Below are 18,440 nucleotides of genomic sequence, written 5' to 3' on the forward strand. Positions count from 1 at the left end.
TTTCCTTTCCTTTTTCCTGTACTCTGAATCTCAGAGTCTCAGAGTGGTCACAATCTCCTTTACCTTCCCCCCACAACAGACACCCTGTGAGGTGGGTGGGGCTAAGAGAGCTCTCCTAGAAGCTGCCCTTTCAAGGACAACCTCTGCCAGAGCTATGGCTGACCCAAGGCCATTCCAGCAGTTGCAAGTGGAGGAGTGGGGAATCAAACCCAGTTCTCCCAGATGAGAGTCCGCGTACTTAACCACTACACCAAACATAGAGTTGGAAGGGACCTCCAGGATCATCCAGTCCAACCTCCTGCACAGTGCAGGAAATCCACAAATATCACCCCCACACACTGTGCTCCGTGCCTATAAAATGGCAAAAAAACCTACTTAAAACAAAAAAAAAAAAATCAGAATTCCTGGCCATACTGGCCTTGAGAAAATTGTGAGTATGCTTTTAAACAGCCTTGTGGAAATGCTGCAAAATTGTTAGACAATTATGATGGAGGCAGTTTTTACAGCAGGGCTTGTTCACGTGGATGGATGAAGCATCATCAACTTTGCAGTCATAAAGGCAGCAGAAAATTGTGGCGACTGAATTTTATTATTTTCTATGGTAATATTTATGGACAATGATGTGTAAGTGATTTAATTTTATTGCGTTGTGTTTTAACAAAATGAGTTGAAACAAGGGCATTTTAAAACATGATTTGCTTTGAGTTTATGGGCTTTGTCAATCAAAATATTTAGTACAACACTTGAAAGGCTGAGGCTTTTCAATGGACGTAAAACAAATTATGACCGTTTTCACACACAGCTAACCTCGCAGTCACAATCCTGTTCCCTCCGCAGCGTCCGGTCGGATTTCGCACCGTCTGCGCTGGAGTTACAGGAAGTGCCACCGCTAAAACCCAGTTTACGTTTGCTATGCAGAAGCTGCGGCACTTCCTGTAACTCCAGCGCAGATGGTGGGGAATCCGTCCGGACGCTGTGGAGGGAACAGGATTGTGACTGCGAGGTAAGCTGTGTGCGAAAACGGTATATGTTGACTAAACAACACTAAGCCAATAGTTATGGTTAGATAAAAGTTCCTCAAGGCATTGCCTGAATCACATGATCCATACACATTTCTTACAAGAAACACAATTGAAAGTGAATGGCTTAAATTTAAGGAACAGCTGTGATTTAAAAGTAAACATTTTCCTGCTTTTCTGACTTGTGGTTAGTTGTTTAATGGGTATTGCCTAAGACTTACATTGTGACTTGCCCTAATTAGTTTACAAGTCAGGTGTGTTTCCATGGTTGATTTTGTACGACTGTGAAAAACCTTTAAAAGCCAACATTCTGAACTTTCTTTTCTCTGCCAAGATACAGCTCCAATGTTTTTGATCTTTCAATGTGTACATCCTGTTGGAATTAGTGCAAGTTGTGTCCGTTTTAATTCTAAAATGGATGATTCCAGAAGAAGAAGTGGTTATTCCAAAGGGATTTCTGTGGACCTCAGGTTGCCCTAAAATCCACAAAAATCTGGAGCAATGCAATCCAAGCTCCTCAGATACTTCCTCCTAAAGGTTAACCTGCAGAAGGGGGAAAGTCCTGTGCCAGAAGCTGAGAACAGGATGGAACCAGATTACTCATGCCAGAAAAGGGTTGCCAAATCCCTCTGCCGCTGTTGCAGGGGACTTGTTCTTTGTGCGCACTTTGCATATGTGGCACGATGATGTTACCCAAAAGTGATGTCATCACACCAGGGATATCGCTTGGGGACACTCTAGGACTTGCGCTAAAAACTCTGTGGTATCATAGAGCTTTTAGTGCGAGTCCTAGAGCCATTGTCATCATGATGATGCCACTTCTGGGCGATGTCACGCCAATGACAGTACATGCTGATAGGGCTTTTTGGCGGTGGGGATCCCCCCCACCCTGCCGGTGGGTTGGGGCCTTCCCGGGTGGGGGATCCCCTGCCCTTGGTGGGAGCTTGGAAACCATATGCCAGAAGTACCTGTGTAATGTCGGCCTTTCCTAAAAGAACCACTTTAATTAGATGGACATTTCTCAGGAAATACAAATGCTCTGGCAGCATCCTATGGAAGTTTGTCATTTTAACAAATTCTTCCTTGTGTTGTTTTCTTCATTCTAAGGGAGAACCAATTGGTGATTCTAATTAATGTACTGGCTAGCTGTTAAACTTCAGCCGCCTTAACGTTTATACCAGGGGGTCTCCAACATGGTGACTCTGGGGGCCCTGACACCGACCAACGCCATTCTTGGTGCCTGTAAAGTGTTTTTAGAAAGTAGACAAGGCCAGGTGGAGCTACTGGTTGCTGCTGCCAAAACAATGAGTTAAAAAAAAACACCTGTACAGCCATCAACTGTACAGATGACTGTACAGGTTTTTTTTAACTCATGTTTTGGCAACAGCTGCAACTCCAAGAGAAGCATCTTCAAGGGTATGACTGATGGTAAGCTGTGGCAGCCATTTTGTGGCTGGCTGCTCCTCCTGCAGCAGCCATTTTCTAGTAACTATTTTGTGGCTGTGCCTGCCATGTTGTGCCAGAATTCCAGAGGTGCCCAAAGGTTGGGGACCCCTGATTTATACTGTGAGGTTGCATTCTGCTGATAAGACAAAACACCATGACTAAGTCATGTTTATAACACTGTAGTAGAAATTCCAGCATCATGGTGAAACTGTAGTCATTCATCTTCACTGCTGTGCCACAGCTCTGACTGAGGTCTAAAGATAGGGCACAGGCAAGGAGCCTTTGGAGATACTAATGTAGGGCTCAACAAATCCCAGGCACCATGGTGCTAATTCCACTGCACTGCCTCATATTTTGAGCAATGATTTTATTGTAGTGTGTCTCAGCAATTCTCAGTAGAATCATGTCATCCATTTATCATTTCGCATCAGAATATGCTTTCCGTTTGGTGTAGTGGTTAAGTGTGCGGACTCTTATCTGAGAGAACCGGGTTTGATTCCTCGCTCCTCCACTTGCACTTGCTGGAATGGCTTTGGGTCAGCCATAGCTTTCATAGGAGTTGTCCTTGAAAGGGCAGCTTCTGGGAGAGCTCTCTCAGCCCCACCTACCTCACAAGGTGTCTGTTGTGGGGGAGGAAGGCAAAGGAGATTGTAAGCCACTCTGAGATTCAGAGTATAGGGCGGGATATAAATCCAATATCTTCTTCTTTCTTGTACAACTTTAAAACATATGAGACTAAATCAATGGAAAAGGCATAGATTTCAAATGGATGGCTTTTTCTTTTTTTTAATCTTGCAGGAAATCAGCGACAATGAAATATTAGAATTGGTGCATAGCGCTCTTGGGAGGATGACTGTCATACGGCAGATCTTCCCCCTGACGAGGGAGAACAACCAAAGGTGCATGAGGAACAACCACCGGATATCTTCGCTCCTCTGTGATCCGCAAGAAGGGTATCTACAAATGCTGCAGGTCAGTTCTGCATTCCAAGCAACCGTCCCCTCTTGGGAAGGCACCATGACGTTTGGCTTTGTTTGTGAAAGTGTTGTGTACGTGATCTGTAATGTGTATATTTAACGGTGTTCCTGCCTAGCTCATTGGAGCCTGTAGGACTGAGCTTGGGGACTCGGGGACAATGGACAGTAGGATCCAAATCCCTGCTGCCCTGCTCCAATCACAGGCTCCCTGCTAGTTTGAATGGTCCAATAACGTGCTTGCGCTGGAACCCTGAGTGTATATAAGTTGGCCCCATTGCCCCAGGAGCCAGTCTTCGAGTGCAGCCTTTTACTATGCTGTACCTAATAAAAGAGCTATGATCACTACCACCTCGCCTCTTCCTTGCATTGAACCCGCTATATTATAGAAGGTTTTGCAGGATCACCGGAACAGGAAAACTGCGAATGGAAACACTTCAATCTCTGTGTGTTCCATTTACCAGGTATGGTTCCTAGGTAACCCAATTATCTCACTTTTCCTTTCCAGGTTTCGAATGCGTTTGGTCTGAGATTGGGGGTATAAATTATCATCAGCCAATTTAATTGGCTCCTGCTAAATCCCAATAGAAAGTTACTTTGCGCAAATCGAACCCCACAAGGGCTTCCCTGTTGTTCTGCCAGCTGTCTTTCGGCATGTTTAGACATGTCATAGGTACACATTGGTTTCCAAAGAGGAGAGGTCGAACATGGAGATGCTTCAGACAATATGAGCTGAAACTGCTTACCTATTAATGTTTTGGGGCTTTCTTTTTTTGACGAAAACCGCCTCTCACTGTGGCAGGTCTTGACATTCATTGGAAACATAAGTGTCGCCATACTTTTCAATGTTTGTTTCAACGTACTGTGTAAATTCGGTGGTGTGTGAATTTTTCATACAAACACAGTGGGGTCTAGCGTTCTCTGAGGCCCATCAGTTTCGTTGGATTCGTGCCCTTGCGGGTGAGGAGAAGTTAAAGAGGAACTTTGGTTCAAGGGAAGTCCAAATTTTGAATGCCCAGAGACTGTCTGCTTTGGAAAATGGTCTATTCGTCAGGGAAATCAAAGCTCGTATCTTATGGGAATTGGCATTAGCTGAGGTTTGGTTGCCTGCTATCTATACTAAGGCTGCTTCTGTTATTGTTAGGCCTACAGTATATGACTAGCCAAGGTCATATCAGGTAGTTCTATTGAGGAAGTGGGGTTGGAACCTAAGTCTCCCCATTTGTAGTCCAGTCCTCTAATAACCAGTAAAAAATTCCAAGTGTCATAGAAAAGTTGTTGAGAAATCCCAGATCAGTAATTGCCTAAACCTTTTTGAGCATCAGGGCTGGTCAAGACTCCCCCACTCCCCCATGACTGTATATCACCAGCCCTCAAGGCAATTATCCCTAATATGAAAGACTATGTTCAGATCTTTTGCAAAATAACTGTGAATGTGACCCTAGAACAGGGGTATCAAACATGCAGCCCAGGGACCGAATCAGGCCCCCAGAGGGCTTCTATCAGGCCCCTGAGAAACTGGCTGTCATCTGTTTCCTTCTCCCTATATCTTGCTTCCTTTTGCATAACAGCTTGCTTTGCAAGGCTTGCTCAATTGCACAGGAGCTACAGAGCAAAGCCTCTATTTTCTCCATTGGCTTAGGCTCCTCCCTTGGGGAGGAAGGGAGGCAGAGCTTGTTTTTCCAGGCTCTCTCAATCACACAGCAGAGCTACTGAGCCAAGTCTCTCTTCCTTCTATTGGCTAAGGCTCCCCTTCCCCAGTCCCCTGGGGAAGGAAGGAAAGAGCCACAACTTCCTTCACCCAGTTCCCTGGATCGCATGGGAGAAATGCAAAGAAAGCACCTTTAAAGTTTATATTTCTGCTACCTAATCTTAAATAGGTACACACATGGCCGGGCCCGACATGGCTCAGCCCAACCCAACATGGCCTGGCCCAACAAGGTCTCATTTATGTCAATTATGGCCCTCATAACACATGAGTTTTGACACCCCCACCCTAGAAAGTGAGAAGGGCTGATAGTTTCATCTATTGAAGTGCCCCTTCCCGGCATTCTGCTTTTCAATTTATTTTCATGGCAAGCTGGGGAACCATCCTGCAAAAATGACTTTGGAATTAAATATACGTATCTAATTTCTGCACACTGAAAATTTCCATAGTAGATAAACCTTGTAGGGATTCTTGCGCTGTAAATTGTATGATGGGATTGGATTGTTTTACCTTGCACCAGGTGACTTTTGCAATTATTTCTTATAAAATATGCATTGCAGAGCGGTTGCTGGCCAGCTGTTTTCTGTTCTCTCTGCTGGATTAGAAATGGATTTTGTCTTCGGATACGTTGTAGTCATTTCATGAGTAATTGTACAATAATGTTGGGCCAACTTTCATCCTAGCTATGGCTGGCTCGATGTTTTTAAATGGGTTTATGGAGCAAACATATTTCTTCCAACCACTTCTGGTGATATTTGGGAGAGCAAATTAATGCAGCATATTTTAATATGGGCTGGTGAAGGGAAAAAAAAAATGTTTGGGTCACAGTTTATTAACTTCAACATGATAAGATTAACAAAAGCCCATTTGGAATTATGTAGTTATGAATATCTTCATGAATGATGCACAAGGACTTTCTTTATAGGTGACAACATTACAAAGGTCAGGTTGGCAAGTCCTGTAAAGTTGTCTGTACAGCTCAGCAGATTCTGTGCGAGCCTTCCAAATCATAGGTGTTTTAAGTGGGTCAGATCTACCTTATTCCACCAACTCTCTTGCCAGCGTTGGGTTCTAGACTTAATTCTTAGAAAGCAAAAGAGTTCTTTGGCTTCTATATGATAAAATGCCTTCCCGCCCCGGAGTTCCCAAAGTGGGATGATTTTTTTTTTTTGGGGGGGGGAGGCTTTTCTCCCTAACAAGAAGAAACTGTGTGCAGTCTAATTTGGGGAATGGGTTCCATTTACTCTGAGGTATCCAACAGGAAGACCCAGCAAAATCTAGAGATGCCACAAGCCACCAATCTAGCAAGATCCCCCAAACCCAGCAGACCTTGCCTACTAACATTCCAATGGTTCATGGGAGAAAGATTTATTTTTCAATGTCACTAGCAATATTGTGACATCTCTTCCTAGTTTTCCCTGGAAGTAACATTACACCTCTCTAAGAATCACCAGAAATTCTATTTTTTTACCACAGAGTTTCTGATCTCTAGAGGCATGACATCGCATCTGGGTTTTCCCAGATGTGACTTCACACCATTGCCAACAGCTGCCCCTCCGTCTCCCCCCCCCCCCGGTCTCCTGCAGGTTGTCAGGCCAGGCCACCCTGACCAGGTCAGAAATGGCACACAAGTCTCTCATGCATTTCAACTGATAGCACTGTTTCCTAAATTTTCTGGGATGGGCTATCCCTTAAAGTACCTTCCCTGCCTTCACACAGCGCCCATCCCCTTTGCTAGCCTTCCAGGTCTTAACTGGAACTTCATTCTCTGAACTTCTAGTTGGCTTTTTCTGTGTACATCCATAGTTTATTAATCTCCACATTAGTTTCTGTACTGATGTCACTCTTTCCCCCATTTTGCAAGTTAAAGAAAATCAGAGTTTTAACTAAGGGTACACACGCAAGGTCAATCTGGGGACTGAAGATTATAAAGTCCAATCCTATCCTTACCCATTAGAAGAGGGGTGTCAAACATGCAGTTCAGGGGCCGAATCAGGCCCCCAGAGGGCTCCTATCAGGCCCACAAGCAACTGGCTGTCATCTGCTTCCTTCTCCCTCTCTCTGGCTTCCTTCTGCATAACAGCTTGCCTTGCAAGGCTTGCTCAATCACACAAGAGCTACAGAGCAAAACCTCTATTTTCTCCATTAACTGATGCTCCTTCCTTGGGTATGAAGGGGTGGGGAGGGAGAGCTTGCTTTGCCAGGTTCTCTCAATCACACAACAGAGCTACTGAGCCAAGCGTCTCTTCCTTCTATTGGCTGAGGCTCCTCCTCCTCCTCATCCCCTGGAGAAGGAAGAAAAGAGCCAGCGCTTCCTTTGCCCTGTTCCCTGGATTCCATGGGAGAAATATAAAGAAATCACCTTTAAGACCAATGACTACTAATGTTTTAAGCATCTTTTAGGTGTTTTTTTAAAAATCTTTAATTGTGTTTGTGTCCTTTATAAAGTTTATATCTCTGCTACCTAATTTTAAATAGGTATACACATGGCCTGGCTCAACAAGGTCTCATTTATGTCAGATCTGGCCCTCATAACAAATGAGTTTGACACCCCTGCATTAGAACGTGTTGCTTCTCTTTTCACACACATTTTTGATAAAGTGATGAGCAGGATTTATAATAGTTGTATTATGACAGCAGCTACGGTTTTCCTTCCAACTATGCACATGGGGATTCTTTTCAGGCGATAGATGTTGGGACAAAAATGATGGATTTAGCTAAAAAGTAAAGCTAAAAAAGGAACAGGGGGGAATTGATTGTGTTTGGGAGCAGGAGGCTGGAAAACAAATGACATTGATTACTGCGTAGCATGCCTGTGATTGGTCAGATTGGTAAAGCGGGTTTGTGATTGGTGGATATTTAAGGATTCCAAGAGACTGTAGGAAACCAGTCAAGTTACTTGGGCAAAAGGGTGAGCTGAAGAGAAGACAGTGAAGAAAACTCTATTAAAAGAATAGGGCCCCAGAAAGCTTGGTTTAGACAGCAGCCAAGGGAAGGATATGCAATCGATGCAAACGAAACAGAAATAGAAATGTATCTGAAAAGAGTATATAGAGGGATAGTAGTTAGGGTTGTGTGGGTTTTTTTATCTTGGCTTACTATAAACTTCTTGGCATACTATACTTTAAGCTGAAACCTGTTATACTTAATAAATCTATTATCCTGGACCAGTCCCTCGGTCTAGCAGTTCATTAGATTAGTTACTATGCTATATCACTGGGGTAGATCAGGGCAACTACAGCTTACATTTTGGGGAAACAAATACTCCTACTTGTTCCTGTGATTTCACATAAGTTGTTAAGTGTCTAGGCTGCCTCTCAGCCCAAAGGGGTGATGTCATTGGTATGAAGGCATCACACAGAAGTGACATCATCATGCCTGTCACAGCACACAGTAATGCTCAGCATTTTGGCCAAAACAATAGGGCAACCATAGAGTTTTGACCAAAATGCTAGAGCGCTGCTGTGAGATGTAGTCTGTTGTGATGATAACGCTTCCGTGATGTCATTGGCACAACATGTGATATCATGGCACAACAGTGTAGCTCCCCCACCACCAGTCCTGCAAGACTCTCTCGCACCCCCCTGCCCCCCACTGGCCAGGCAAATATTGTTGGAACTCTCTGTCTGGGGCAGTGATGCTCTGTATTCTTGGAGCTTGGGGGGGGGGGGCACAGTGGGAGAGCTTCTAGTGTCCTGGTGGACCTCCTGATGGCACTTGGGGTTTTTTGGCCACTGTGTGACACAGAGTGTTGGACTGGATGGGCCATTGACTTGATCCAACATGGCTTCTCTTATGTTCTTAGCATGTAATTTTGTTTCCTAGGGATGTATGACACTGATATTTAAGCCACCAGTGCAGATGTGTAAACCTGGCAACATGAATTATGATTACAAGATGTCTCTTTGTCCATCCTCGTTTAGGCCTTTTAGAAAAACTGATAAAAATGTCCTCTTTTGGGGTTGAAAGATTAGGACTATTCCTAGTTAGTACAATTATCACAGCTTCAATAGTAGGAGTATTTCAAATGTGATTTGTCATCGTGATCGCTTGTTTGAAGTAGTCAGTCAGGAAATATGTCCTCTTTTTTGCTCTTCAAAATATGGTAACCCTCCCTTTAATTTACTGTTAAATCAAGGGAGTAAACTTTGTGAGCCCAGATTTTCTGAATGTGACCCCCTCTTTCATTTTAGGTTTGATGTATGATGAGATTTATTCATTTCTACCTGCAACAATATATTTACTAGCTAAGGTGCAGTTTTTCCTGTTGTTACCGGAAAATAATTTCACAGCTCTATGCTCTGTAGCTCCACTTTTTTTTTTAAATGTGTGTGTGTGTATAGGGACTCATTTACCTGAACTTGGTTCACTCTTGGGGATGATTTATTTGTTTGCTTATTGCAGCAATTTGGATTCCGCATTTATGGAATAAAATGACTCCAAAGTACTTTACAGCCAAAGAAAATCTCAGTTGCCAAATGCAATTAATTTAAATGTACACATGCATCGTAACAATTAATGAAATAAAACAACAAACAGGTAATTAGAAGGCAAAACCCCAAATGTGATAGCATAAAAATATCCAACCTGGTTTGAAATAGCAGCGTAATAGATAAAGCCAGCCCAACAACCGTAACCTCCCAAACGTTGTCAGAAACCTAAACTAAATTATGAAAAAAAAGATATTTTAAAGGTTCAAAAAGATGCATGAGACACACATCGTGGAGGAGGAATCCCATAATTTTTGTACCGACACTAAAAGGCTCTACCATTTAGGTCTACTCACCAGTAGTTTGCAGTGGTAACCCATAAAACTGGGTCTCTCCAGGTATCTTCACGTTTCTGGGTAGGTTTGTGTTAAAAAAAGACAGTCTTCAGGTTCCCTGGTTTCCAGGACAAAAACTTCATTTTGTATTGGCCATGACAAGAGATGACATTTAGCAGATTGTAAAACAAAATATTGCAAAAGTACTAAATTTTTAAGTACAAAAAAATTGTGTTTGTCTGCACCCCCTTTATACGGTTTATATGTCCACTACCTGGCATTACATTTTATGACACACATGGCCCGGCCCGGCCCGGCCCAACAAGGTCTCATTTATGTCAAATCCAGCCCTCATAACAAATGAGCTTGACACCCCTGCTCTAAAACCAAAGCATTGTCATGTGACATCCCCAACATGATGATGTAACTTCTGGGTGACATCATCAAATCAGGGACGTCCTGGAACACCCTCCCAAATCCCTGCAGGGGTGACGAGGGGACCTGGCAACCCACTGGAAAGCAACCATTTTCCTCGGGGAACTGATCTCTGTTGCCTGAAGATCAGTTCTAATTCCAGGAGATCTCCAGGTCACAGCTAGAGACTGAGAACCCTAACAAGCCCTGAGTGAAAAGTCACACATCTCCTTCCCTCCCTCCCTCCTTTCTTCTCTCCCTCCCTCGCTGCCTTCCTTCCTCCCTCCCTCCTTTCCTTCCCTCCTTCCTCTATTTCTTTCTAATTCTCTGTTATAAAAATGACCTTTAAAGGTGTGTGTATGTGGTGGTGGGGGGGGGGAGAATCTTTGTCCAATAGCCTGTAGTGACTCTCAGCTGTCCTAATACCTGTAGATCTGGGTGGGTAGCCATGCTGGTCTGAAGTAAGAGCAAAGTTACAGTCCAGTGGTCTTAAAGGTGCCACTGAACTCTAACTTTGATCTAACACCCATAGATTAGTGACTAGTTGAAGGGACATGACTGAGATTGGATTTGTCTCCTGGGATCACTAGGGACTCTTTTTTTGTTCTCTAAAGGCAAGTTAATGCCATGAGTATTTTTTTAAAAGATGTGTCCATAGGACACTTGTTACTTCAGGAATATTAACAATAGAGTCAGAGAGGAATTGTTTGGAGGACTATAACTGTGTAATGGAACGGAATGAAGAAAAGAAAATCAAAACAGAGCTCCAATAAAAAAATTCCTTTACAGGATAATCCATAAAACATGGGAGAGCTTCTGAAAGAAATGACTCGAAGGCTGGTCACTTGAGGTCTTTAAAATGAGAACAGACAAAATGGAAGAAAATGGCTGTGTTCCAAAATCCTCACTGTCATATGACATAGACCAGCGTTTCCCATTTGCAAGGAAGCCTCAATACCGAGTCACAAGAAAAGCCAAAGCTAGCCCCGCCCCCAGCAAAGCATGAGCTCTGTTCTGCTTCCTTCCTTTCCAGTCCCTCTGTTGTGCAGAGAAAAACTAGGGTTGAAGACTGACACAGGCTTCAAAGCCTGAGCTCTGTTTGGCTTCCTTCCTTCCCCCGTCTCTGTGTTATGTAGGTAAAAGTTATGCTTGAAGACTGACACAGGCTGCAAAGCCTGAGCTCTGTTTTCCTTTGTTCCATTCCCCAACATCTCTGTGTTGTACAGATAAAAGCTAGGGAATGTATAAAAAAGTTGCAGACTGCCCACTTTCCACCCCCATTTTGGCTCAGCATGAGTTTCAGAGAGTTTTTTCTGAAAACTAAGTTACTTCAGAAGAAGAGGCAGGTTTGGGGTTGTGGAAGTGATATCACAGGAAGAGGAATGGAGAATCAAACCCGGTTCTTCCAGATAAGAGTCCACACACTTAACCACTACACCAAACTGGATCCATGCAGTTGCATGGTTTATCTTATATGCCAGTTTCAGTATGAAATATTAAGGATGTTGTCTCTTGTATATCAACAAACTGTTATAAGTATAAGCAAATTTTATGAGGTTATATAATGGATGAGATTGATATGATAGGATAAAAACGATATTATGAGAAAATGGTAGAATTAGTTGCATGGGTTGTTATACTGGCTTCTTAAGCTAACATGTCACATATTTCCCCCCTATAAATACACATATTTTAATCAAGATTGCCCTTTATATTCATAAAAATTACCTTCTATATTGTGTTTTTGTAATATTACCTTTTATTACTTTTTCCCCTTCTCCCCTTTTTTTAAAAAAAATCTGTATTCCCTCAAAAAGTTTAAAATAAGATTTACTTTTTAAAAAGAAGGCGGCGGCTATGTCAAAATCTTGGCCTTTTAAACCAAATGACAGTAACGTTTGCAAGGAGTAGGAAACCTTCAGTTAAGAGAGGTGAGTTTAGAAGAGGAGGCTGAAACAGAAGGATTGGTTACAGCTTGGCTTGGCTGTGATTGGTCAGTTTGAGAAGCTGTGGGAAGGATGAAAGTTCTAGGGCTGGGAGAAATCAGTTAGAGGCAGTTGGGCCAAGACAGAGTTGAAGAGAAGATTGTGTTCAGAAAAGAAGACCTTGGAAGGGTTGGTTAAGAGACAAGCCAAGGAAAAGGTATGCAGTGGTTACAAATGGAACAGAAATGTGAATGGTACATACAGAGACAGTGATTTAGGCTTCCCAGACCCCTGCTGGCAGGGGGCTGGCGGTGTAAGAGTGCCAGCTCCAGATTAAGGGACCTGGGAAGGACAAGGACCTTAATGGGGTACAATGTCATACAGTCCACATTCAAAGCATCATTTTTATCCAGCAGAATTCATCCCTATAGACTGGAGATGAGCTGCAGTTCCAGGGAATCCCCATGTCCCGCCTGGAGGCTGGCATCCCTGCAGTGGTTTGAGTTAGTGCTGGATTTTTATAGTCTTCTTTTGGGCTTAGTATATATTCCATTCATGTGTGTTCTATTATTTAAAGCTTCATAAGTGAATCTTTCCAACAGGCTCTTGACTATATTTGTGAACATGGTGTGTTAATATCTTCCCAGGATACGCTTGAGGCCACCTTTGTGATAAAGGAATAGAAACCTGAACGGATTGTATGTTACATAAGCCAAGAGGAAAGGAGAGGGGGAGAGAAACTGGAAAACAGGCTTGCCATTCTCTAGGTGGGCCACAGCCATGGAGATCTCTTGGAATTACGGCTGTTCCCCATATTACAAAGATCAGTTCCCCTAGAGAAAATGGCAGACACTATGGCATTCTACCCTGCCGACGTTTTTGGACTTCCCAAACCCTGCCCTTCCCCAGACTCTGCTCCCAGATCTCCTGGAATTTCCCAACCCATAGTTGGCAGAGCAATCTGAAGTGAGAGAAGCTGAAGTGCCTGATTGGAGACCTCCAACCAGATCTTCAAATGCACACCTCTACTCTTATGAAACATTATTGTTATTTTCAGGGGTGGAATCTGAGCAGGAGCTCCTTTGCATATTAGGCCACACACCCCTGGTGTAGCCAGTCCTCCAAAAGCATACAAAAAAGAGCAAAGGAGCTCCTGCTAGAATTCCACCCCTGGTTATTTTAGTTATTCTTCTGAGGGGAGTGCGTGTACGTGAGTGTGTGCATGCATGGTGACTTCTGGCAACCCCTTGTAGGACTAAGACATTCACAGAAGTGGCTTCTGTTGCCTACCTCTGCATCCCAGCCCTAGTATTCTTTGGAGGTCTCCCATTTAAGTACTTGCCACTGTCAGCCTAGCTTAGTTTCTGAGATCTGATGAGTCTGGGCTATCCAGGTCAGCTATTAAGGTATCTTTGTTTTCTTCTACTATGGGCTAGGGCAGCGGTGTCAAACATTATTTATTTTATTTATTTATTACTTTCCATTTATATCCCGCCCTTTCCGCGAGCGGACTCAGGGTGGCTTACAACATTATAAAAACAATCAGTCCAATAAAACATATAAAACCATAATTTACATATCAACTTTAAAACCATTCTATAGCGCTCAGGGGCCGAATCAGGCCCTTGAAGAGCTCCTATCAGGCCCCCAAGCAACTGGCTGTCATCTGCTTCCTTCTCCCTCTCTCTTGCTTCCTTCTGCATAACAGCTTGCTTTGCAAGGCTTCCTTAATCGCACAGGAGCTACAGAGGAAAACCTCTATTTTCTCCATTGGCTGAGGCTCCTCCCTTGGGGAGGAAGGGGTGGATGGGATGGCTTGCTTTGCCAGACTCTCTCAATTGCACAGCAGAGCTACTGAGCCAAGCCTCTTCCTTCTATTGGCTGAGACTCCTCCCCCCCCCTAGCCCCCTGGGGAAGGAAGGAAAGAGCCAGAGCTTCGTTTGCCCAGTTCCCTGGATCCCATGGGAGAGATACCAAGGAAACACCTTTAAGACTGAGTGCTAATGTATTAAGCATGTTTTATTTTAAAGGTATTTTTTTAAAAAAAACTTCAATTGAGTTTGTGTCCTTTATAAAGTTTATATCTCTGCTACCTAACCTTCAATAGGGACACACACGGCCCAGCACGGCCTGACATGGCCCAGTCCAACAAGGTCTCATTTATGTCAGACCCGACCCTCATAACAAATGAGTTTGACACCCCTGGGCTAGGGTATGCTTAGACAGTGGCCTACTGCATGCTTGGCTGGGCGCTCCAGTGCACAACTGGGCACACCATCAAGGGAAAAAAGTGTCTTTTACCGCATGGGACACCCCCACGTGTTTCAGTGTGGAGAACCCCCTGTGCAATCTACACAGCCAGTGCAGGTTACCGTCTGCTAGGAACTGCCCTACGCCTCAAGTGTTCCAGTCATGTTACTACCCGTCATGGCAGCCAGCTGTTCTTAGTATCGGCTTGCCAGCAAGTTTAAAATATTACAATGCACAAGTGTGCAATTTACAAGTACACTCATGTCCAGTATTTGGTGCCAGGATTGAAAGCAATAAACTGATTGGAGTGAGCAATTCCCTACTTCGATGTAGTTTTAAAATAGCCTGCTTGTGAACGGTAACAGCCATTTGGCCTCTCTCAACCTGTGCTTTCAGTTCTATTAGAACAGGTATAGCAGGTGCTCCACTCCTCCAGTTTCTTGCTTTGGCAGCCCTCGTTTTCTCCTCAGCGGAGCCTCAGATTGCAACTACTTCCTGCTGAGGTTCTTTCTTTGCTTTGTATCAATCTGAGATGAACAAGACAAGGGCCAGTTCACCAACGTCCTACTGAAGACGATTGCAGCTGCAAGGAAAAGTGACTGACGATGGAAGTCAATAGGACCATTGCCTGGGGATTCTGGCAGGCAGACTCTTGCTCTGGTTGTACTGGTTGGCCACTGTGTGAGACAGGATGCTGGATTAGATAGGAACATAAGAGAAGCCAAGTTGGATCAGACCAATGGCCCATCCAGTCCAACACTCTGTGTCACATAAGAACATAAGAGAAGCCCTGTTGGATCAGGCCAGTGGTCCATCCAGTCCAACACTCTGTGTCACATAAGAACATAAGAGAAGCCCTGTTGGATCAGGCCAGTGGTCCATCCAGTCCAACACTCTGTGCCACATAAGAATATAAGAGAAGCCCTGTTGGATCAGGCCAGTGGCCCATCCAGTCCAACACTCTGTGTCACATAAGAACATAAGAGAAGCCCTGTTGGATCAGGCCAATGGCCCATCCAGTCCAACACTCTGTGTCACACAGTGGCCAAAAAACCAGGTGACATCAGGAGGTCCATCAGTGGAGCCGGGACACTAGAAGCCCTCCCACTGTTGCCCCCCCCATTGGTCGGATCCAGGGACGGCATGTACCAGTAGGCCAGGTAGGCGGCCGCCTAGGGTGCTACCTGGCCTCAGGAGTGGCTGACAGGCACCCCTCTCCATGCGTGCCCAGCCGCCCCTGGTGCCCTTTCTTTGCTGCCACCATCCTCACCTTTGCCGCCCACCTCTCCGCCCACCTCCTCTGCTTTTCTGCCTACCTGTGGGCAGGTGGGCTGCAGGGAAGTGGCACTGGGGGCAGTTGCATGTTGTGGTGGCAGGTATGCTTTTAGTAGAAACACAGATCCGGGAAGGCTGAATGGGAGCAGCACGGAGGTGGGTGTGCTTGGAGGTGCTTGGTGCTGCTGCCACCATGCTAACGCTTGCCACCATGGGAGGCGGGCTAGGGCACCAGAAACCCTAGTGTCAGCCCTGGTCACATCTAGCATGGCTCTTCTTACATGTTTCTGTTATGCTCTCTGCACTCCTAGGACGGCATTCTGAAAGAAGGAGCTCTTGATTTGCCCTCTGCTGAACGTCAGCACCTCTGCTGTGGATGGCCAGACAAAGCAACAGTGCCACACCTGTTGCTGGGTTTCTGATCGCAGAAAAGGCCAGCGGGATTTTTGAGCAATGTGAATTTAGAGTGGGATTTTTTTGTGACTATTGTGTGGGTGGTGTGTATGCAGGGGTGTGTGCATGCCTGGGAGTCATGACTGACTTCTGGCAACCCCTAGTGGCCCTAGGAAAGCAAGAGCGTTCAGAAAGGAGGCTTCTTATTGCCTGCCTCTGTGTGGTCCTGGTATTCCTTAGAGGAACTCTCATCCAAATATTTGCCTGGGTCGGCCCAGCTTGGCTTCCAAGATCTGATGAGATGGTGCTTGGCTGGGCTATCTAGGTCAGGATGAATTTAGAGTTGTTTTAACACGATAGATGTGAATTGAGAGGATGGGCATAGACAGAAGCCAGGACATGCTGCTCCACTTGACATTTCTCGCATTATGGAGTTGCACCTGAGGTCCCTGACCTGTGCAGCAGTCAAGCATCAGTTGTGAATTGCCTTCGCGTCCTGAAAAATAGAAATTGAAGCAGCAATTAATGCAATGGGAAATGGAAAAGCACCTGGGCCAGATGGATATACAGCTAAATTTTTTAAAACCCTCCAAGAGGAGTTAATCCCGAAACTTCAGAAATTGATGAATATGATAAGAACAAAAGGGAAAATACCAAATACATGGAAGGAAGCTGTTATTTCGTTGATTCCAAAGGAAGATAGAGATGTTACGAACGTGCAAAATTATAGACCAATTTCATTATCAAATAATGACTATAAAATATATACAAGAATCTTGGCAGAACGGTTTAAACAATATTTGATACATTTTATAATGGAAGATCAAGCGGGGTTTCTTCCCAAAAGGCAAATAAGAGACAATATCAGAACTGTTGTAAATATTGTAGAATATTATGAAAGACATCCAGAAAAGGAAGTAGCATTATTCTTTGCGGACGCAGAGAAAGCATTTGACAATTTAAATTGGGATTTTATATTTGCAGTAATGGAGAAAATGGAGCTGGGAGAAAGCTTTATAAGAATGATAAAAGCAATATATACTGAACAACGTGCAAGGCTATGTATAAATGCAGATCTTACAGAAGGCATGATAATTAGTAAAGGTACAAGACAAGGTTGTCCACTTTCCCCACTGTTGTTTATAATGACTCTTGGAATATTACTGATGCAAATTCAAGAAGATAAAGAAATAGAAGGATTAAAAGTAAAAGGATTTACTTACAAATACAGAGCATTTGCAGATGACATAATGTTTATAAATGAAGACCCCATACAAGTCACACCTTTGTTGCTAGCCAAAATACAAGAATATGGGGAGTTGGCGGGACTTTGTATTAATAAAGAAAAATCAAAACTTCTGTGTAAAAATATGCAAATAAATAAGCAACAAGAATTGCAGAGACTAATGGGCTGTGAAGTTACCTCCAAGGTAAAATATTTGGGTGTGGAGATAACAATGAAGAATATTGATTTGTTCAAAAATAATTATGAGAAACTGTGGCGTAAAATGGATGAAGATATGTTAAAGTGGAATAAACTTAATTTGTCACTGTTGGGTAGAATAGCCGCAATTAAAATGAATATTCTACCAAGAATAATGTATTTGTTTCAAACTATTCCAATTGTGAAAGACAGTAAACCATTTAATAGATGGCAAAGAAAAATTTCAGAGTTTGTGTGGGTGGGGAAGAAACCAAGAATTAAAATGAAAATTTTAACAGATGCAAAAGAGAGAGGCGGATTTCAATTACCAGAGTTAAAATTATATCATGAAGCAGTTTGCTAAGCATATATAAAAGAATGGATAATGTTGTTAAACAAAAAACTCTTAGCGTTGGAAGGTCATGGAAATAAATTTGGCTGGCACGCTTATATGCATTATGGGGGGGGAAAGATAGACGGCTTTTTCTCTCACCATTATATAAGAAACAGCTTGCTAAATACATGGATGAAATATAAGAAATATGGAGATGAGAGAAAACTGTTATGGATAGTGCCAGCCGGTGGTAAAAATAATAGCTGAGACGGGTGAAGAAAAGTGGTTGTCATATAATCAACTATTAAAAATACAAAGTGACAAAATAGAATTGAAAACTGCTGAAGAGCTGAATAATAAATATGATTGGTTTCAAATGCAACAAATAAAGAGCTTGGTGGAGAATGACATTAAAACTGAAGGAATAAGAAAAGAGCAAACAGAAATGGAAAAAGTTCTGCTTGGAGACAATGAAAAATTAATTTCAAAATTATATAAATTACTTTTAAAATGG

At 43.4% G+C, this 18,440-nt stretch overlaps 1 protein-coding gene across 3 annotated transcripts in view; it reads left to right on the forward strand.

The window, feature by feature from the left end:
• Nucleotides 1-18,440, forward strand: part of GRID1 (glutamate ionotropic receptor delta type subunit 1) — a 1,287,113-nt gene that overhangs the window by 1,018,730 nt on the left and 249,943 nt on the right. For all 3 annotated transcript variants that reach the window (XM_060241077.1, XM_060241078.1, XM_060241079.1), the window contains exon 6: nt 3,264-3,437. In XM_060241077.1, coding sequence (XP_060097060.1) covers nt 3,264-3,437 — 174 coding nt within the window. The remainder of the gene's footprint in view (nt 1-3,263; nt 3,438-18,440) is intronic.

Source organism: Heteronotia binoei, chromosome 6 (assembly GCF_032191835.1).
Source record: "Heteronotia binoei isolate CCM8104 ecotype False Entrance Well chromosome 6, APGP_CSIRO_Hbin_v1, whole genome shotgun sequence".
NCBI lineage: Eukaryota > Metazoa > Chordata > Lepidosauria > Squamata > Gekkonidae > Heteronotia > Heteronotia binoei.